Below are 23,433 nucleotides of genomic sequence, written 5' to 3'. Positions count from 1 at the left end.
TTATCATCTATAAGGTGACTGAAACCCCACCAGTTTTGTGGCAGATGTCCTTTAAGGTTTTGTCCTAGTAAAAACGTTAGACACAGTCACACTCCTCCAGCTTTTATTGCAACCTTTCGAAACTTCAATTTATCCTCATATTGCAGTTGGATTAGATAAAATCACAATTTATTCCCAAGTTGATGATGTGATCTTATAGCCTAGCAATGTTTGACTAGTGCTTATAATTGAAAAAATATATAAATAAACAACTTTGTGAAGAACAATAAAACTCCAGATGTTAAGCGAGTTTGTTTACAAAGCACATAAAAAATGAATTTATAAAAAGACTGTTTATATAGCATGCCAGAGCATAACTTGTTCATGAAAGCAATGTACTGTCCAAAATTGGGAAGTAATAAAAATTGTTTATCTGTAATTTTCTTTCCCAAAAACAAAGGTATGGGGCAGGCTGATTTGCATTTTTCTCATTGATCACATGACACAATGGGAAATTTGCCTCCGCCCAGAGTCCCACATCCCCAGTCCAAAGTTTTTTCTCCCCACCTTCTACTTTAAAAAAAAAAGTACATGTACATTACACAAAGTGGTGCTTTGGCAAAGTACCTCCCTCCTAACCTCACAAGGGACAATGAGATAAGCGCATGCACACCCACCCACACACAGTGCCAGCATTCACCTCTCTCTACAAATCCTCTCTCCCAAGCCATTTTAAGAAGTTTTTATAGCTTCCTCTGGGTGAACAAAACTCCTGTTTATTTCTTTCTTTTACAGTTTAACAATCTCCCATAAGTGAAAAGGTGAGGAAAAAAAGAGTCATTGAGGGAGGAAAAGCCTTGTTAAAGCAGTTCCTTTGAACCACACCTCCTACAGGTTCTTCAATGGAACTGCAATACCAAGGCTTATTTTGGAAAAAAAACTGTGCAAACACTTACATCAAAGAGAGCTAAATGTCACAGTGCAACTTCACATTGAGAGAATGAAAGTTAATTCACATTTCTCTTGCTGTGTAGTTCCACCCTAAGTTGCAGTAAAGTTGTAGCTTCCCAAAATTTTCTGTACTGTAACCACAATTGTATTTACTTACAAGCTATATTGTAAGCATCTTAAAAAGCAGAGACATCACCTTGCCAACAAAAGTCCGCATAGTCAAAGCTATGGTTTTTCCTGTAGTGATGTATGGAAGTGACAGCTGGACCATAAAGAAAGCTGACCACCGAAGAATTGATGTTTTTGAACTGTGGTGCTGGAGGAGGATCTTGAGAGTCCCCTGAACTGCAAGGAGAACAAACCTATCAATTCTAAAGGAAATCAACCCCGAGTGCTCTCTGGAAGGACAGATCCTGAAGCTGAGGCTCCAATACTTTGGCCATCTCATGAGAAGAGAAGACTCCCTGGAAAAGACCCTGATGTTGGGAAAGAGTGAAGGCAAGAGGAGAAGGGGACGACCGAGGACGAGATGGTTGGACAGTGTCATCGAAGTGACCAACATGAATTTGACACAACTCCGGGAGGCAGTGGAAGACAGGAGGGCCTGGCATGCTCTGGTCCATGGGGTCACGAAGAGTCGGACATGACTGAACGACTGAAGGAACGAACAAACAAGCTATATACAATGTGGCATCACATGATTGAAGTGCTGGCATGTGCCGGTTTATGTGCAAGGTGAATGGTAACAGAGTGTATCTTCTGTATTACAAGCCAGAAGCTTGTACCAGTTATATGCCTTTTATTTAGAAAAAAGCAACCTTGTTTTGGTTACTTTTGAGAAACAGAAATCCACCACTTCCGAGAATGTTCCCTAGTGCTGCCCTGAAAAATGATTTTTAAACAAAAGATTGTAGCTTGTTAACAAAATCTAGCAGCAAACCACTAAATCTACAGAAATCCTTCAATTATCACCCTCCAATCAGAGAAGTTTCCTCAGCATTTGTCTTCCTTAAACCTTGACTGTTGACAGTAGAGAATTAAGACTTTTGTTATGTAAGAGCTTAATTGTTAATTAGGAAGCTTAGGTGTGGGGGAGAACTATTAATCATTAGAGAATCATGGACCTGTGATTCCCCTAGTGTTGCTGATACTGCATTGTTAAAGTAACTGTGGATATACACATAAATGAAGGTGGTAATAGTGAATGCATTTTGTTTAAAAAACTATTATTTAATAAAGTACTCTGAAGGAATAAATTTAATTTTCACAGAAAGAATAACATTATATGTTAAAGAAGTTCTGAAGTTTTCATATATTTGTTTAATGCTTTTTTTAATATTGAATTCATTATTTGGTTTTAAACTTTGATTCTTTTAATACTGTAAGCTGCCTTGGATACTTTAGGGAAAAGGCAGCATAGAAATATTTTAAATATATAAATAAATCCTTAAAATCTTGTGTAGCAAGTTCTGGAAGACTCATCTATTTAAAAACATAGAAGACAAAAAGGAAATTAACTAATTACTTTTTGTGCCACACCCCTTTCTACTTTGGCCATACCCTTTTGCAACTGCAGAACAGAAGCAGCTTTTTAAAAAAAGATCCCCAACCCACTCAAGTTCCCTGGTCCGATTTAAGATGATAATCCCCAATTCTACAGCAAAAAAGTTTAAGAAATTAAAAATTAGGAAAAAATTCCTCTCTTAAACAGCCTGTTTGACAGAACATATTAGGGACATATGTCCCTTGCAGATTTTTTTCTCTTAGCAACAGACAAAATAAACAATTTCCCTTTAATTTGAATGGGCCTTGAAAACCTTGGGACGTGGTGGCGCTGCTGGTTAAAGCGCAGAAGCCTCTGTGCTGCAAGGTCAGAGGCCAGCAGTCGTAAGAGCGAGTCCACGCGATGGAGTGAGCTCCCATCACTTGTCCCAGCTCCTGCCAACCTAACAGTTCGAAAGCATGTAAAAATACAAGTAGATAAATAGGTACCACCAAAGTGGGAATGTAACGGTGTTCCGTGTCTAATCGCACTGGCCACATGACCACGGAAACTGTCTACGGACAAACACTGGCTCAATGGCTTGGAAACAGGGATGAGCACAGCGCCCTAGAGTTAAACACGACTGGACTAAATGTCAAGGGGAACCTTTACCTTTACCTTGAAAACCTTATTTGCTGTCCTTTTTGTATCTTCGTCATTTCCCTCACCCTCATTAGCCGATGAATTCTTTCTAAACATCACAGTTTAAAAAACTTCTAAAAGCAGGAAAAAAAACCAAAGAGAAGTATTGTGAAAGTATTAGGGCCAGATCATTTTCATGTGCTAATGCAAACGTTGCATATAGCTCTATCATCCAATTAAGTTCAGAAAACAAAGAAGAGTTGTAAAAATTTGTATTTGGGGAATCTGGCTTGGGGAATCTTGGTATTTGCTGGAGGGGGGCATTTTCCATTTTCTAAGCTTTCTGCTTAGTTTTAAACATTTTCTTATGCCTTGTTTTTAAATGCCATGTAAACTCTGATTTCCTAACATGAACTGCATGCTGCGCCTTGGAGTTTCTGCCACTGTCTACACATGTGTGCCTTGGTACATGCTTACCAGACTTGATACACAATTAAAAGAAGCACTCTTTTTGTTAGAGAAGTGGATGAGATGCTAGGCAGCTTTGGGAAAAATATCAGCATGCACCCCATGCCTTGACAGCCTGTTATCACGGACCCCACAGGGTTATAGATATGTTTTGCTGATTGTAGCCTATGCTACCAGATACCTGGAGGCTTTACCATTAAAGAAAATGCAAATGAAGCAAAAAGCTAAGACTTTAATACACCTGTTCTTCAGAGCAGGGCTCTCCAGAGAAATTTGAACAGAACCTAATTACTTGAGAGCACTTCAGGTCAATCTGCTAACCCATACAAGTGTGCTAACAGAACATGTCAACTAGGCATTAAAACTTCTGTTGTGAAAAGCAGCCAGCGACTGCCTAGTTCAATTGTACTTGTTTACTATGCAAGAGACATCCCAAGCTCTACAAGCTTCAGTGTCTCCATAGCACATACATGGACAATTCAGTGTTCAGATTTTTCTGCATATTCACATGTCCTAGTGGTGTGTAAAGACGGAGGGATGTTTCAAGCACTGGATGGAAGGTTGGAACAGGCCCACCTCATGTCTACTTTGATCTCTAACCTGCCATTGACTGTCTTCACCATGAAGAAAAATAGCAGTATTCTTTGACAGGGCATGTCCTTCAATTCTGTAGTGTATACACAAGAGTTTGTTACTGATCCAACTGCTTCTCAACTGGCCACTTTATCAGCTCAATGTGGTTAATTCTATTTCACATTTCTGTTCTTAGGTAAAATTCAACACTATCATCAACGATAGCGAAACATTTATGAACAGCAACAAAAGTAAGAAGACAAATAGTTCACATTGCTGGAAGATTTCCAGTGAGATCACATTAATATACTATGCTTGTGTTGTACAATTACTGTGAAGACATAAGATTCCTTGTAATTCGGTCTTTTGACTGCAATAAACAATGAGAATGATGAATAGTATTCCTTTTACACTGTTTGGGATCAAGAGCTTGTGAAATGACACCCACAATTGTACCTTCCTAGGAACCCTCTAAAATCTTGTCCAGTCAATTGAGTAACCATCTACTGAGTTCCACAGCGTGGCAGTCGTTCCCCATAACTCCCCTTTCTGGTCAGCTTTCTGCCTTCTTCCTCTCATTTCCATGGACCTCTCTCCTTGTCTGGCATACTAGAAAGGTGAGCCACCCTGGAATATGAACCAGCACCTTAAATATTTGTGTGCCACTTACAAACTTGGATAATTAGAATCAATTTGAAGAGCAATCATGCTGCTTTAGATTTTCCCTCTATTGTGGGTCTATCAACTTATTCCTAATCTTTCCCTTTCCTGTTCTTTAATCAGTTACTGATGGCCCGTCTTCTTATGCCACAACTAGAGAAATTTCATCAAGCACTTCTTATCTGAAGCTTTTAAAAATGCCTGATGTATTACTCCTCTCTGCATGAAACTTCCAACTAATTGTGAAAAGGTGGCAAAGCAGCACTTCCCTTTGTCAGAATCCAGCATCTAAGTGTGACAAACCCAGACCTACTGGGATCTGCCACACGTTACACTAAGCTGCCACCAACCATTCCCTTTAAGAAGTCACACAGACCAGGGATGGATTTTTAACCAATAAAAGAATAAGGTTTATTAAATAACACACAGGGAAAAATAAAAGGATCAGGCGAATAAGATATCGTAACGTGGCTTAGTTTCACTCATACATACACACAGTTGGGTTCACACAGAACCCTTAACTTGAAGCACAGACCCTGAACCTATCAGTTCTGGCTAACCAACAGACACCTGAACCTATCAGGTTGGTACTCTGACACACAGTAGTACCCTGTCTGACACACAGACTCCCACACCAGCTTCTTCTTCCCAGCTGCTGCTTCGTCTGCTTCTTCTAACTTCTCCACACACGCTTCACATATATATACAGTACAGCCCCTCCTCCTGATGTCCCGCCTTCCACTCCCCATAGGATGGAACTTTCCCTCCAAACCCATGACAGACAGGTAACATCAGTGCTGTATGTAACACCTCCCCTCTTTATAAGTTGTTTTGTAGGGGGAAAGCTAAGGTGCTTTTCTCCAAAAAACAACCTGGATCCAAAACATACAAAAACAGTTATACCATAACATACAATACCATACTTACTCTAGGATAAACATATCAATTAGGCATCTAAACATTTACCATTTACATTACATCAATTTACCTTTATTCATACAAACCAAATTCAAAAAAACCAGGTACATTTAACTTTTTGTCATCAATATATATACATAGTCCATGTTCTTTCGCCGTCTTCATTCTTCAGGTCTTCTTGACAAGGCGTCAGCAACACAGTTCACTGACCCTCTGACCACCTTCACTTCAAAGTCATAGTCCTGCTGATTTAAAGCCCACCTCATAAGTTTGCTATTGTGGGTTTTCATTGTCTTTAACCATTGCAATGGTGAATGGTCAGTGCACAGAACAAAATGTCTTCCCCAGATGTAAGGCTTGGCCTTCTGGATCGCGTAGACTATGGCCAAACACTCCTTCTCCACGGTTGCCAAATGTCTCTCACCTTTTTGAAGTTTCCTACTCAGGTAGGACACTGGATGCTGGTCACCATTCTCATCCTCCTGGCAAAGAACTGCTCCTACCCCGCTGTTAGACGCATCGGTGTAGATGATGAACTCCCGGTCGAAGTCTGGAGCCCGCAGCACTGGATAGTTGATGAGCGCCTGCTTCAACCTCTGGAACGCCTCCTCACAGTCGCTGGTCCACGGGATGCGGTCATCAGCCTTCTTCCTCGTCAGATCGGTCAGCGGAGCCGCAATCTCGCTAAACCTCGGGATGAACTTTCTGTAGTAGCCCACCAACCCAAGAAATGATTTGACTTTTTTCTTGGTGTTGGGTCTAGGCCAATCACGAACAGCTTCTATCTTGGCCTCTAGGGGTTTGATCACTCCTCCCCCTACTATGTGACCCAAGTATTTTATTTCTGGGCTACCCAGCTGACACTTGCTCTCTTTGCAGGGCCTAGGCCAAAGCACTTCCTCCCCTGGGTCAAAGTGCCTCTCCCTGACTTTCTGGTCATCCCAAGCTTTCTTTCTGACCTTTTGAGCTTGCAGGGTCTCTGCTGCTAGCTCTAGGTTTCTCTTTAGGTCATTCCTTAAAGAGTCTATATATGTCACAACATCTTGTGGGTCATCCTGGGTGATCTGCTCCCAATTTTGCTTGATTAAATCAAGTGGCCCTTTCACCCTTCTCCCAAACAAAAGTTCAAACGGACTGAACCCGGTACTGGCTTGTGGCACTGATCGATAAGCAAACAAAAGGGATTGCAGCTTCTGGTCCCAATTGTTTGGATTCTCTGCCAAGTAAGCCCTAATCATGCGCATTACAGTCCCATTGAACTTCTCAGTTAACCCATTACTTTCAGGGTGATAGGCAGTGGTTTCCTTGTGTTTAATTCCACAGATTTGCCATAACCGTTTCATGAGCTTCGATGTAAACGATGCGCCCAAATCTGTGATTATTTCTGAGGCAAATCCCATCCTGGACATATACCCCACCAAGGCATCTGCCACTGTGTTAGTTTCAATGTTAGTCAAGGGAATGGCTTCAGGGTACCTCGTGGCATGGTCCACAATGGTGAGAATGAACCTGTTCCCCCTCTTTGTGGCCTTGGGCAAAGGTCCCACAATATCCACCCCTATACATTTGAACGGAGTGTCAATCACAGGCAAAGGGCACAACTTTGCTTTGGTCCTGTCACGGTTATTCCCCTGCCTCTGACACACATCACATTGTTTACAGAACTCCTTGATCTGCTTCCCTATTTCAGGCCAGTAAAAATTCTGTGTGATTCTCTGCTGTGTTTTGTTCACCCCTAAGTGCGCAGCAAACATGTCAGAGTGCCCCCTTTGTAAGATCATGGGGCGATACTTTTCAGGTACCACTAGCTGACTTCTGATCCCATCTCCCCCTTTTGAGATATTCCTCAGGGTCTCTCTATATAAAATTCCCTTTTTCTCTCGAAATCTCACTGGGGTTTCAGGTGTTAGCTGGGCGTCAGTCACCTGTTCAAAACACTTTTGGAGAGTGGCGTCTGCCTTTTGCTCCTGTCCAAATTGGCTGTCTGTGGTTAAGGTTTCCACCACAGCTTCTGAACTCCCCTCTGCTTCCGTCTCTGGCTCATCATTACCCCCCTGAACTGTCCCCGTGGTGGCTTGTGAACGTGTAATCACTAGCACCCGTTTCACATGTTCAGCCAGGTCATTTCCCACGAGCACGGCTGCTGGCAGAGTCGATGAAATCGCTAGCCGCCAAACTCCCCTCCAGCCTTGAAAGTTCACAGGTACCTCAGCTACTGGCAGCGAGATCACCTGTCCCTCAATCCCTGCCACCTTTATGCTCTCATTTGGGATTATATACTCCCTAGGAATAATATCTGGGTGGCACAGGGTCACCTGAGAACAAGTGTCCCGCAGCCCCCGATACTGATGGCCAAGTATTCCTACGTCCACCCCTGCTGTCTCAAACAACTGAGAATCTGTTCTCACCAGCAGGCAGCGCCTGACCTCTACAAGAGGACCATTTTCCTCAGCCTGATCAGCAGATGTCCCTGTTCCAGATTGAGTCGCCATGGCAACAGGCTCCCTCAGTGACAATGAGCCTTGCTCTTTCTGGACACAGAACACAGCTTTTGGCTTGGTTCCACTCGAATCCTGAGGCACAATTCCTTTTAGCTGCTTTAATTTCTCACACTCTGAGATTAGATGGCCCTTTCCCTGACAGAAATAACATTTTCTGGTGTATTTTGAGTCTTTCTCATCTTGTTTTGGTTTTCCCTCCAAAATCTGAGGTCTTAGTTTCATGTCTGAGGGCTTCCCTTCACCATGGGCCCCTCCCCCTTGCTGGTTTTTCCCTCATGTTTTCTTCAGAATAATTCAGGTTTTGATGTTGTGCCTTAACCTGTGTGCCTTCTTTTGGTTTCTTTTCTAGCTGCAATTCCTTCTCTTTTATTCTCAAATCCAGCTCCTTTTTCTTAGCCTCAAACTCAGCCCTGATCTGTAAAATTTCTTCCTCAGCCCTAGCTTTTATCTCTTTTACTTTTTCTTCAGTCTTATCTCTGATTTCTTTTAATTTAATGTCTTTTTGCTGATTATATTTTTCAAGATCTTGCTCACTTTGTCTGACCTGAGCCTCATACTTTTCTTTCTTTGACATTTCTTCAACTGATAAATTGTTAATAAACTTATTTAGGAAATCCAATTCCAATTGTACCATTCTAATTTGGTGTTTCAGTTCCATCTCTTTTATCCTCATGGCCATTCCCCTTTTCTTGGCATCTGCCTCTGCCTGACGGATTTCAGCTCTTTCTCTGGCCTCCCTTTCCAATTGTTTCATCCTAAATTCATGCTGTTGGGCTAGGAGCATTTTTCTAAGTTCTGAGGTCAGTTCTCCCGTGCTCTCCTCCTGCACTGAGCCAAATTCCTCCTCAGAAACTTGGTCTACCTGGGGTTCCCTCACTTCACCCATTTCTGCCATTTGGCTTCGAGTCAAGGGCATAATCCCCCCCCAGAACAGGCTGCTTTCAAAAGTCAAGCCTCAAAATAAAGCGACCACTTTTTTTTCTTTTTTTTCTCTTTTGCCTCAGAAGCAGCCTTCTATAGATTGCTGCTGTTCTTCAGCACTAACTTGCAACTGTTGCCAGCCAGAGTCTACCCCCCTCTGCTAGGCCTCTCAGCAGACAAGCTAGATCACTGCTACTTCACTCAGCTTTGCCTCAGCCTTTTCCCGCCAAAACAGGTTGCCTCAGAGCTCCCTAATCTAGTCCCACCAATCTGAGGTCACACGTTCTTCCACTAGCGTACCTCCCCGTGAGGTAAGCCTAGAAGATTACCTACGCGCTCTCAGATTGTCCCTGACTAGACCCCCCTTGCTCTGGGCACACTTGCCAAGGCTTTGCTGGACCACTGGACAACTGGACCAGTCATATCCCACACGCTGGACACCAATCAATGTGACAAACCCAGACCTACTGGGATCTGCCACACGTTACACTAAGCTGCCACCAACCATTCCCTTTAAGAAGTCACACAGACCAGGGATGGATTTTTAACCAATAAAAGAATAAGGTTTATTAAATAACACACAGGGAAAAATAAAAGGATCAGGTGAATAAGATATCGTAACGTGGCTTAGTTTCACTCATACATACACACAGTTGGGTTCACACAGAACCCTTAACTTGAAGCACAGACCCTGAACCTATCAGTTCTGGCTAACCAACAGACACCTGAACCTATCAGGTTGGTACTCTGACACACAGTAGTACCCTGTCTGACACACAGACTCCCACACCAGCTTCTTCTTCCCAGCTGCTGCTTCGTCTGCTTCTTCTAACTTCTCCACACACGCTTCACATATATATACAGTACAGCCCCTCCTCCTGATGTCCCGCCTTCCACTCCCCATAGGATGGAACTTTCCCTCCAAACCCATGACAGACAGGTAACATCAGTGCTGTATGTAACACTAAGTATTTAGTAATATTTTCTACTGCTTCTCAAGTATTATATTTATGTTCTGCAGTTGCTTGCTCTCCTTCATTCTATGATTCTATATAGAATGCTTTGAACTGGGTTCCTGCACTTGAGCAGGTGGTTGGACTTGATGGCCTTGTTGGGCCCCTTCCAAAATCATTCTGTGATTCCCTTTGAAAAATTGCCTGCTCACCAGTCTGCCAGTAGACTGAGCCAGTTTTAATGCCTATCTCAATTTCGAGCTCATAAAAAATATTGTCTGAATAATCTTGCTATAGAATATAATCTTTTGTCACCTCTGATTGATTGCAGAATCCCTGCATGTCTATACAAATACAGGGATGTAATTATGTAAGCTGCCTTGAGTCCTTTTAAGGATGGATGGATGTCAAATGTCCAAGTCTGATTTTCCTAAGGTAAGTGCGATAATGGATTTCAACCTTAGTTCTTCAGCTGCCTTCCCTAAAGAAAAACACAACCTGTGTAAACTTCTTAGGATATTTTAAGCATATTAATAACACAATCTGCTGCATATTTTGTTTCATTTTTATTTATATGTATTGCTTTAGTAGACTGCAAACCTCCCAGAGTAGTGCATCTGCATTAATGGGGTGGAATACAAATTTAATCCCTTCATGGATTGCTGCCTTGTCATGACGAAGGGGCTTGAGTAAGTCAGAGAAGCTATGGGCTATGCCGTGCAGGGACACCCAAGACGGACAGGTCATAGTGGAGAGTTCGGACTAAACGCGATCCACCGGGAGCAGGAACTGGCAAGCCACTCCAGTATATTTGCCAAGAAAACTCATGGACAGAAACAAAAGGCTAAAAGATATGATGCTGGAAGATGGGCCCCTCAAGTCAGAAGGTGTCCAACATGTTACTGAGGAAGAGCAGAGGACAAGTACAAGTAGCCCCAGAGCTAATGAAGTGGTTGGGCCAAAGCCGAAAGCATGCTCAGCTGCGGACATGCCTGGAAGTGAAAGGAAAGTCTGATGCTGCAAAGAAAAATACTGCATGGGAACCTGGAATGTAAGATCTATGAACCTTGGTAAGCTGGATGTGGTCAAACAGGAGATGGCAAGAATAAACACTGACATCCTGGGCATCAGTGAACTAAAATGGACGGGAATGGGAAAATTCAATTCAGACGATTCTCATATCTACTATTGTGAGCAGGAATTCCATAGAAGAAATGGAGTAGCCCTCATAGTCAACAAAAGAGTGGGAAAAGCTGTACTGGAATACAATCTCAAAAATGATAGAATGATTTCAATATGAATCCAAGGCAGACCTTTCAACATCACAGTAATTCAAGTTTATGCCCCAACCACCCATGCTGAAGAGACTGAACAATTCTATGAAGACTTACAACACCTTCTAGAACTGACACTAAAGAAAGATATTCTTCTCATTCTAGGGGATTGGAATGCTAAAGTAGGGAGTCCAGAGATAAAAGGAACAACAGGTAAGTTTGGCCTTGGAGTTTAAAATGAAGCAGGGCAAAGGCTAATAGAGTTCTGTCAAGAGAACAAGCTGGTCATCACAAACACTCTTTTCCAGCAACATAAGAGGTGACTTTACACATGAACATCACCAGAAGGGCAATACTGTACTGAAATCATATTGATTATGTTCTCTGCAGCCAAAAGATGGAGAAGCTCTATACAGTCTGCAAAAACAAGACCTGGAGCTGACTGTGGCTCTGATCATCAGCTTCTTATAGCAAAACTCTATACTGGGATGCAATCTCAAAAATGAGATTGACCTTTCAACATCACAGTAATCCAAGTTTATCCACCAACCACCGGGAACCCAGGGCCCTCAAAGCCAAAGCCTCTTGGCAGATAGTAGCCTCGCGGGTTGTCCCAGGGATGATATCTGCATTCACCATAGGCAGAGGGATCTCTCACCGGTGGTCGATGCCAAGTATGATCAGGCTCGGGGTTGAGGTGCCACGTCTTCTGTCTCTTCTTGTGGGGAGCATCTGCGACCGAGCCCAATGGAGAACCAGGGCTGCTCCAAGTCTCCGGCTGAATCTCGACCAAGCTATGAAGAGACTCAGGAGAGAGGCTCATGCAGGGGGAGGCAAGCATCTCCAGCTCCGAAGGAGGAATATCCTCATCTCCCAACAGTATAACAGAGACCGGCTCATGCCGGATATGCAACACCAACGCTGGCCACAAAGACGGAGTTGGAGGTTTAGTCATCTTAGAAGAGGACTTCTTCTTCTTTGACATCAAGCCCAAAGGAGGCTTCGATGTCGACACCGAAGCTGTCAGCCGCGAGCTTGAGGACACCGATTTTGCCAGCTTCCTACTCTCGGACGGGGAACGACTAGCAGCTGGAGAAGCTCCAGAAAGAGGAGCTTGCGGTGGTTCCATTGTAGACCAAGTAGGGCAGAGAGATTTTTCCCACAAATGGGAATGCAATTTCTGAAGTCCCTGCTTCAACGCGGGCTTAGTAAAAGCTTTGCAGAAACTACAGGAGGCAGGCTGGTGTTCTTCGCTGAGGCAAAATAAACACTGTGAATGATCGTTGGAAAGAGGCACCTTACTATTGCAGGATGCACAGCATTCGAAAGGCCCCGACACGGCCATAAACCTGAGGCTACAAATATTTTTACGCTTTCAAATCAGACTCACAATTATCAAAGAACAGTCAACAAGCTGAGGTAAAAGAACAGGGAGGTCTGTGATTGATTTAAAGAATAAAAAAGGGAAAAACACACAAAGCTCCGATTCACGTTGCTGCAGTAGCGGCGGCAGAAAAAGGAACTGAAGCACTCGGTGCCGGGGACAGGATTATAGCCGGCGTGTGGGAGGTCCCGGCCCCATGTGCTTAAGCTCTAGAAAATTCCAAAACTGCTCTGCTCAGGTGCAGATTAACCCATTAGTGTGCATTCACAGAGACCACAAAGAAGAATCAACCCTGCGTGCTCACTGGAAGAACAGATCCTGAAGCTGAGGCTCCAATACTTTGGCCATCTCATGAGAAGAGAAGCCTCCTTGGAAAAGACCCTTATGTTGGGAAAGTGTGAAGGCAGGAGGAGAAGGGGATGACAGAGGGCGAGATGGTTGGACAGTGTCACTGAAGCGACCAACATGAATTTGACTCAACTCCGGGAGGCAATGGAAGACCAAAGGAGGGCCTGGCGTGCTCTGGTCCATGGGGTCATGAACAGCCGAACATAACTTAATGACTAAACAACAATACCAATTTAATAAACAAACAAACAAGTATTTAATTGAAACTATGTTTTCAGTGGGGTTTATTCTCAAGTAAGTTCAATGGTGTTTACTTTTGATGGGATTTACTTTCAAGTAAGTTTAGTCTCAACCAAGTGGTTACTGTAGCTTAGCATAAATCACTACCTTTTTAAAAACTTGCTGTTTTGTAGCTATTTGTATTAAGGGTCCCAAGATAAAACCAAATATTATAAATGTTGAGCATGCCAATTTCAGTTTTTGAAATAAGAGCTACAATGACTAATAAATTCAGTTTGTTTTTAGTTGTTACCAGAGCTGCTGGCTAAGTGTTAAGCTGTATATTGGTAATAATAAAAATACAACCCTTTCTGGTAGCTGTGGAAAGCTCAAGAAAATGTCTGCTAAACAGCAAGGATAAAAATCCAGAAATAGCTTTTACTGAGTTAACTACATTAAACATATTTCAAGAAAAGGCTGTAAATTAGAATGCTGTCTCACACACTTTAAGACCTGTTCCCACTTTTCATGTTGTTAACAAGGATGTGAGCAGATGTTTTGCTATGCATTATACAGATATTCATATAGACACAGAATACAGATGTGTCACTCTGAGCAATTAATTCCATTTGAGATCTAATGTAGATGGGTGATTATTTTACTGGTCCTGTCATCATGTTGCACATTTTTAAGTAATTTTGAATGACAAATGCTTATGGGAACCACCCAATGTCTTTAAATGAATTTAACTGTGTAGGGTCAGATGAGCTACATCCAAGAGAACTAAAGGAACTCATAGATGTTGTCTCAGAATTTGGAGAATGTGTGAAGACAACATAAAATCTGTAAAGACTGAAGGTGAGCAAATACCATCCCTACTTTCAAAAAGGCAAAATTAAAAACAAAAAAGAGGATCCAGACAACTACCAGTAAGTCAGCTTGATATCAATATCAAGAAAGATTTCAAAACAGACCATTAAACAATCAGTCTCTGAAGACTTAAGTAACAACACTGAAATTACTAAGACCCAGCACAGATTTCTCAAGAAAAGTAATCCAGACTAATTTAAAAAAAAACACTCACAAGCTCACTAGATGAGGGGAATACTGGGAATGTAGCTTATTTTGATTTCTGTAAAAGTCTCTCATGGTATTCTTGTGGCCATATTGGTAAAATGTGGGCTAGACAATGCTGGTAGTTAGGTGGGTTTGTATCCGGTAGATGGATGATACAATACTCACCAATGATTCATCATCACTCTGGAGAATCATAACAAATCAGCTGTTACAGGACCTTGCCCTGAACCTAATGTTGTTCAATATCTTTACAAATTATTCACATAAAAGCATGGATGGGATGCTAATAAAATCTATAGATGATAATAAACTTGGAGAGGTAGCTAATATTTCAGGACAGAATCAGAATTCAAGATGCCTTAACAGATTGGACAACCACATCAAACCAAAGAAAATAACATCCAAAATCCTGCTTTTGAGCAGGAAAAATCAGATTATTAAATATAAAAAGGGTGACAGATGGCTAAGCAGAACTTCTGAAAAGATTTAGGGATTTTAGTAGATCACAAGCTAAACACAAGTCAATACTGCGTAAAACTGATGCAATATTAGGATGCCCTGGCAAAAGTATAGTGTCTGGATCAAGGGAAGTAATAATACCATTCTACTCTACTTTAGTCAGACTCCACTTGGAATATTATGTCCAGTTCTGCACACCACAGTATAAGAAGGATATTGAGAGCATGGAGGATGTCCAGATAGGGGTGACCAAGACTGAAAAGGTTTGGAAACTAAGTTCTATGATAAACAAGTGAGGTGGCTGAGTATATTTATCCTGGAGAAACAAAGAACTGGAGTTGATATGATAGTCATCCTCGAAGAGTTTAAGGGCAGCCATGTGGAAAATTTAGAACATTGTAGAATGTATTTTAATCATCTCATTATTCCTATAGCATATTTCTTATCCAGAGCACAGGTTGCTGTCCTCTGAAGATGCCAGCCACAGAGACTGGCGAAACGTTAGGAAGAACAACCTTCAGAACACGGCCAAAGAGCCCGAAAAACCCAGAACAACCATTAGATCCCGGCCATTAAAGCCTTCGTGAATACATATTTCTTATACTTGTATTGCTTTTATGATTTTTGATTATTTATTTTTGTTTCCTGTTTTACATTGTAAATCACCCAGAGTGGCCTTAGGCCAGATGGGAGGTATATAAATAAAATGAATAAATGAAGCGAGATTGTTTTTTATAGCTCCAGAGAACCCAAAGTAATGGATTCAGATTACAACAAAGGAGATTTTGACACATTGGGATAATCTTCCTGACAGTAAGCAATGTGCAACAATGGAATGGACTACCTCAGAAGGTGGTGGGCTTTCTTTCATTAGAGTTTCCAAACAGAGTTTGGATGGTCACTTGTCAAGGATGCTTAACTGTAGATTTTCTGTACTGAAGGGGTTTAAATACAGTGACAATCCTATTATACCGTTCATTCAAGTATAACATTTAAGGATCCTCTGCCTATGTTCTTTCACTAAATTCTCAATTCCATGGAAATCCAGTTGAAAGTCAGTGAGACGACAATTGTAAGCATGTTTTTTTTAAAGCCCAAAAGAGGTCAACTGAACTTACCCAAGTGGCACAGGCTTGGAACCTAAATACTTCAAACTATAAATGGGAACACAAGCTGTCATGTAATTTACACGACTATCTTTTTATTTAAATACGTACAGCCATTTTCACAATGGAGAATTTTAACCGAATCTTATATCATTTTATTATTAAAATAAATATAAGCATTAAAATATTCTTAACAAACTCATTCTAATAGCATGTTCCTCTTGTCAGTTAATTTTGTCCCTCGGCATCAATCTCTTAACAACTGTTCAGCTCTGTTGACTGAATACTGCAAGAGCATGTCAAAATATTTACCTGACAGATAGACTTGCTCCTCCATTTGCTCAGTACACACTGTCTGTTTTGCATCAGTTCCTGCATAACAACAGAAAACAGACAGTTGTATGTATTTCACTTGTGGTTAACTAGTTTCTCATTTATAAGGCAAGATTGCCTGACATTTCAAGCAAAGATGAAAATATTTTGGATAGCCCACCACACAAAAGTATATTCATCACTAAAAAGGATGATTTTTAAATGAAACTTAAAGCTGTTGAAAGAGATTTGAAAACCTGGATTGTTACTAGGTTTGAAACTTTCTGAAAGGTACCTCCAGCTCCTTAAGTGTGTCTCGCAGCTTTTCCGGACGTTTGTTCTTAAGTATCCAAGGATAATCTCGAGCTAGCGAGTGAAATATACATATAAGATATTGCACACATGCACACGAACACACACACACTAACCAACTCTGAATTTTACTTTATATTTTAGTTGTACTCTTTGATATAAAACATACTGAAATAATGCTGAAAAACCACAGTTCAAAATTTCCACCACACTTCAAAATAGCATTTGAATACTCCAGTGATACAGCTTCTCACCCTGGGGTCAAGGTGTACCACTACATAGATGACTGCCTGAGAAAGGCACTCCTCCAATTCCATTTTTACCAGGTTGTCCATGTAACCCTGTGCCTTCTCACCAATCTCAGCTTAGTCTGCTTTGCATAGGGGCTAATCTCAGCTCTGTTGCCAGGATAGTCTTTGTCCTGCATGCAGAGACACTGTTACATGACTGCAATCTTCTACGTTCCTCGAGCACTACAGCCTTCAGCTGTGCAGTCCTTTCTTCAGTTTGACATCAATGCACACTTTTACCAAGTAGTGAGTGCAGCTACAGTCATTCATTCACAGACCACAAAGAAGAAGAGATTGCTTACTTTAATTGTGGTCCTTTAAGCAGGACACAACTCAGCTCCCTCCTCTCAACTAGGATCACACTCACTCGGATTACATTCTCTTTGCTCTGCTGCGGCTGCAGTGTGCAAGAAACTGAAGGAAAGGATGGGAGCCACACTGAGACATGTGTTGAGGGGTTGGCAACATCTATGGTCTATGCCACTATGGAAAAGCTTGTCTCTAGCTCTGCACATGTCTGAACAACTCTGTGCAGGCACAGAACAACCCATGTGTGTGAATTCGTAGACAACCACTCGAAGAACCACCATCACAGGTGAAAGCTTCCTGGGACAGATATTTCTTCGTTCTGCCTATCACAAAGATCACCACCCTACTTCCCCAAAAGGGTGGTGGAGGAGTAAAATCTGCAACTAAGAGAAGGCCTTTGGAATCCACCTCTGCGGTCTTTTCTTCCAAAGGAAAGGATTATTAGTGGGAGAATCTCTGTTCTAGATGCAACCCTTTTGCTGGCAAGGGGCAAATCCATGGTAGTATGACAAACTATTGAGTTGGCTGTGACTTTTTTATGGCTTGATCATCCCATTCTGCCAGATGAAGAATAATGTCTATTAGAACAGGAGGAAGGTAAGGACTTAAGCGGGAGATTTAATGCCTGCCTTGCTCTGTATTACAGCATCTTCTGTGAGAGTATTTATTTATTTATTTATTTATTTATTTATTTATTTATTTATTTATTTGATTTATATCCCGCTCATCTGGTATAATTATACCACTCTGAGCGGCTAACAACAGAACAAATACAATTAAAACAAGATAAATCCATGAACATCCATTATTAACAAACATACTAAAAATAATAAATGATAGATAAGAAAAAGAAAAAGTTAAGTTAAATAAATTAAATTAACTTAAATGCTGGCAGGAGGGAAGGCCTGGACATAAAGCCATGTTTTTAGTTGGATTTTGAATGTACCCAGCGTAGGGGCCGCGCGAATCTCAGGAGGAAGATTGTTCCAGAGGCGAGGAGCCACCGCCGAGAAGGCCCAGTTTCGAGTCTTTTCCCTCCGGGCCTCCCTCGGCGTGAGGCTCCTCAGCCTCACCTCCTGGCTCGCACGGGTGATCCGGGTAGATCTTGGTGGGAGAAGGCGTTCCACCAAGTATCGAGGTCCCAAACCAAGCAGGCTCAACTCTATCCCTGCTGCTATCCTTGGATCTAATTCTGAAAATCCTTACCAGGTAGGCTAACATTGGAGATTCCTACCAGGCCCTAGCCCTAGCCCATTAAGCAGATTCATTTCTCGTTAGAGATTTGCTTAAGGAAGATCAGGCTCCCTTGAAAAGCTTCAAAAATTCCTCCTGGGAGTAGGGAGTAAAGGTTCCCTTCCCAACCACCTATCATGAAGCAGGGCTCTGTCCTCCTCCTTCACCACTGACTGTGCCCTGAGGGTGCTGAATACAGATGGGGAAAAATAAAAAAAAATGGTGATTCATTTTGATCTATTATTCATCAAGGTTAACAGATTAACGAATACGAATATACAAATATCCTTCGACAATTGTTGTGGGTTTTTCGGGCTCTTTGGCCGTGTTCTGAAGGTTGTTCTTCCTAATGTTTCGCCAGTCTCTGTGGCCGGCATCTTCAGAGGACTGGAGTAGCACTCTGTGCCCTGAAAGCCTTTGCAAATACATTCTTCAACAAATTGACAAATCGATCCATCTGCACTTTAAACGGCTATAACACTGGCTGCCAACCACCTAGAGCATAGGTCAGAGAACTCCAAATTGGGTAAAAGTGAAAATCCTGGGGGTATTGAGTCCTCCTCACTTTCTGCCATGCTTTTGCATAGTCAATGAAGCAGAAGTAGATATTTTTCTGGAACTCTCTGGCTTTCTCCATAATCCAGCACATGGTAGCAATTGGTCTCTAGTTCCTCTGCCTCTTCGAAATCCAGCTTGTACTTGTGGGAGTTCTTGGTCCACATACTGCTGAAGCCTGCCTTGTAGGATTTTGAGCATAACCTTGCTAGCGTGTGAAATAAGTGCAATTGTGTGGTAGTTGGAGCATTCTTTGGCACTTCCCTTCTTTGGGATTGGGATGTAGACTGATCTTTTCCAATCCTCTGGCCACTGCTGAGTTTTCCATTGACGATAATAAAAAAGCACACTGGTTCTTTGATATTGGGCTGTGGCACCAGGGTGGGTGACATGGCCTTTAGCCTGGTTTGTTTCTTTTTGCACACCACACATAGAATGATTAAAGTGGTAGGGAAAGCCTCCCCCCCAATTCTCTGTTGGCTGTCTCTAGCAAGCATGTCATTGCTAGCACCACTCTGGCAGCCACTGATGATGATTAAATCCTCTGCAAGCTAGCAAAAATTTAATGCAACTTGCTAGGCACGTTGGACACCTTACTACTCCCTATACCACACCATGGCTGGAGTGCAATGTGTTCCAGCAAAAATAGTGCACATCTTTATCAAATTTGGTGCATCCTGCTAGTTCGGTACACAGCCTGTGTAGATTCATTAATATTTTTAATTCAAATAATGTATGATTTCCTTCCTTTAGAATCAAGGGGGTAATGTCAGCGTATATAAATTTTTTGGGGGGAGGGGGTAAAAGGTAAAAAAGTTCCCTGACCCCTGACCTAGAGACACCAAAATTGCGGGGAAGCTTCCTCAGACACATTTCTACAGCTTCTGAAAGTTTGTTGAACATTGGATCATGGACCCCCAAGTTATATAGTCACAAAGAGGACACCCCCAGGAAAGCTCCCCCAGGTACTTAAGAGACTCCAGAATCACAACGGAGCTTCCTATTTAACGAATTGGCTATATTCGTCAGAAAAAGCGATCCATTTTTATATTCATCCCCATCTCTAGTGCTGAACCTGTAGCTGAAGGAGATACCCAGACCTCATGTGGGTGACAAACTGTATTTCTGTGCAGAGGAAAGCTGCTGCTACTGCTGCTGTTGGGCTAATCTCCTAAGGCACAGATTGAACAACACTTCCCACCGTGGTGCTAACATTCCTGAATGGAGCTCCTGGGACATTTGGCAGGGCCTCTGAAGTTCCCTGAGGACACCACAAATTCTCAGTGGGTTGCCATCCAGTCCAGGTGGCTTATGCCTCCTTCTATCAACCTAGGTGGCCTATGCATCCTTCTAAAGGCCAGGCAGAATGCATGATGATCATTCCTTGAGCTTCTATTGGCAGCATCTTTCCTTCTCAATTTGTAAAAAAGAAATTTCTGTAGTGGAAGCCAAGGTAGAGTCTCTCTCTTTCTTTGATGAAATAAGTCAAACTGCAGTCTTAGGGGAAAGCCCTGTCTCCTACAACTGAAAGGAACACTGTCCTATGGTTCCAAATGTAAGCCTTTCCCACATTAGTTGACATTATAATTTTTATTCGGTAGTTTTATTTGCTATGGGAATTTTAAACATGTAATTATTTTGAAAGTTCTCTCTAAAAACGTGGATGTATAGGCAGGCCTTCCCTTCCAGTTAATTCCTGTCCTCTTTCCTTTTTTATTCTTTTTCTCTTTATTTGATTTATTTTGTATTTTTCCCATCTTGCAAAATCATTTAATTAATTAATTGTTATAAATTTTTCTTGAACTAGTTATCCTTTATGTTGTAAGCCGCCTAGAGTGGTCGAAATGACTAGATAGGCGGGGTATAAATACAATAAATAAATAAATAATTTAACATATAAGATGCATTTATATCACACCTCATTTAAACATAGCAAGCATATATTCTCTACAAAGGCAAACTCTGAATTTTTATAAGAATCAGAAGTACTAGATTTGGCTGAATGCTGACCACAGCCTGTTTGTTCCCATCCTTTCTGGCTAGAAGTACAAAGAACTGCAAAAAGATCAGAGCATACATGATCAGCTATATGATGGGTTGACATGTCTTTCAACTTCATTGCACAACTTCATTTTATGATAGAGTGTTTATCTCTATACATTCTGGCAGATGATTTTAAATTGAGCTAGTGTGTGGACAAAGTAGTGGACTTTGGAGACTTGGGTTCAAATCACTTCTCTGCCATAGAAATTTACTGGGGGTGGTAAAAACCACCCCTTAAATAACTCAATAACCTTGAACACCCTATTAGGATTGCTGACTGATAAGTCTAAAATAACTTGACAGTAAATAACAACAACACTTATTTTAATGAGTCTAAAGTGTGACTATAGATTCAATACCATAGATGTGCAAACTGTTAACTTAAAAGGTCACAATCTACTTTGAAGTATGTGTACCCAACTACACTAAGATCTAGTAAAGATGTCCAATAACATGTATATTTTTCAGTGTATTATTGTTTTCCTTTCTTACAAAAGCTATTAAGGAGGCTACAATCTTGAGCGGAGAACCATGCAGAACAGGGACTACTTAACTACCGAAGCACTTTCCCAAATGAGCTAAATTCCCATGGGACAAGATCACCAGGCAGGAACCATCTGTCTCTTCTTCTGCCAGAGTGATCCTATCTTCGGGAAGTGATACTGAGCAAAAAAATAGCCAAAAGTGCCATGTTAAGTAGTCTCTTCCTCATCAGACCCCAAGCTAGTCCCCTACTCAATACTGCCATCTCTGTAGCTGATTTTAAAAAGAACACTGGAGGAGGACAATACATGACAGTATGATTGCCTACAGTTAAAATACATCCATAGTAACAAAGATGTTGAAAATGTCCTTACATTCTGCAAATTGCTGCTTCAGATGGAAGTAGCCAAAGTTTATTGGTGGCTCTAAAAGAAGGAGGAAAAAATAAGTTTGTATAATCTTCATAACCATATTCAGCAAAGAGCTGATTAAAATACACTTTAGAAAAGTACTAAGATCTGGTAGAAAGGAAAGTGTTCCTCTCCTGGACAAATCAAATTTGCAGTGAAACAAAGCCTTAAGCAATCTCTGCAGGTGGGCCAATAACAATACAGATATTTTAGTCTAATCAGATAGTGAATTGCAACTGAATCCGAACTAGACACACAGGCAGTCTGTCATCAGAATCTTGGAGGCAGCTGAGATGCCCACACAAGCCACCACTTTAGCCTGGGCTAAAACAGGAAGTAATTCTAGCTGAAAAGACCTTTTGGCCCATCATGAATCTTCAAGGATTAAAAGGATTAATCAGATAAAGAAAATTGATCATTCACTCTAAAATGCCTATTTCAAATATCAGGTAAGGGGGATCCAGGAGGCCAACACCAGTGCACTCCTATGAATTTACAACGCCCTCTGCTGGAACTCCAACAAATACAAAGATAATCGAACACTCAGTATCAGTCTAAAATAAGGCATTTCATTTTTATATAAAGAGCCAAACATTTAGAAATATGCATTGCCTTTGCTGATTTTCTGCTTTAAAACAATTTTAATCTATGCTTTTAGCTATAACTGCATATAAATTCTGGTTCCACAAATGTTTGTTTCACAAATAAAGTAAGCTATGTCTGTGGCCATAGTCTATAAGAAAAATAAAGCCAAAATCCACGATCAGAATCAACCCAAAACATGTATGATTGTGGTCATGGTTTAAAGATCTCCATATTTCTTCCTCAGAGAAGATGTTAAAAAGTATTGGGAGGAAAGAAGAAGAAAGCAAAAAGAAGGGTAATGTGATATTGAAAACTGAACAATCACAGTCTTAAAACGAAGGAATAAAGCAGGGGACAAAGAGTTGAAAACAGTAGACTCTATATTTATGCAGGTTTCAGTTTACATCTCAGACTTTGAGGACAAAGAATCGTGTACCAGCTGGGTTCTTTCTCATTTTATTTAAATTCTAACTACCCATGAAACTTGCTATGCTTTTTTTTTTAACCCAAGTACATTTTTACTTAGTTTTGGGAACTAAAACCTTTATTTCAGAAATGCTGACAGATTAATAGTACGCAAATGTTTTATCACTATTATACCTTACCTGGTTCCTTCTTGTCATAGTAATGAAAGATCCCAATGTCTTGTTCTACACAATTAAGAAAATAACATTGAATTACCTTAACTTGAAATCCAACACATTTCTATAGTGGCTAGAAACTACTTTACAGATAGAGCAGAGAATCTGTGCATTTAGTGATAGAAATATTGAGATTTTTTCAATATTTTTTTCTCTTTACATGAGGGGATTTCCTTATATATAAGAAAACATTAAATACCACTCATTTGGCACACTGTATGAATCTATCTGGACAGGAATTACACATGGAAGTCACTTAGAGAGTTTTTTCTTCCACAAGAACACATGGGCCACCAAGGATACCTTCCCTTCCTCCTTGTTAGAGAAATTAGCTTTTTTGTTAT

General features: G+C 41.2%; 1 protein-coding gene across 5 annotated transcripts in view; it reads right to left on the bottom strand.

Moving 5' to 3' along the window:
- The window catches only part of WDPCP (WD repeat containing planar cell polarity effector), a 280,521-nt gene that overhangs the window by 165,119 nt on the left and 91,969 nt on the right, over positions 1-23,433 (bottom strand). For all 5 annotated transcript variants that reach the window (XR_012088494.2, XM_073003877.2, XM_073003880.2 and 2 more), the window contains 4 exons: positions 23,054-23,098; positions 21,828-21,878; positions 16,524-16,594; positions 16,229-16,288 (listed from right to left, as the gene is read on the bottom strand). Coding sequence is in view for 4 of the 5 variants with exons in the window: in XM_073003877.2 (XP_072859978.2) it covers positions 16,229-16,288; positions 16,524-16,594; positions 21,828-21,878; positions 23,054-23,098 (227 nt within the window). In the remaining variant the exon portion in view is untranslated. The remainder of the gene's footprint in view (positions 1-16,228; positions 16,289-16,523; positions 16,595-21,827; positions 21,879-23,053; positions 23,099-23,433) is intronic.

Source organism: Pogona vitticeps, chromosome 1 (genome assembly GCF_051106095.1).
Source record: "Pogona vitticeps strain Pit_001003342236 chromosome 1, PviZW2.1, whole genome shotgun sequence".
Taxonomy (NCBI): Eukaryota; Metazoa; Chordata; class Lepidosauria; order Squamata; family Agamidae; genus Pogona; species Pogona vitticeps.
The sequence above is the reverse complement of the archived record's forward strand: the minus strand, read 5'-3'. Positions and strand labels throughout refer to the sequence as shown.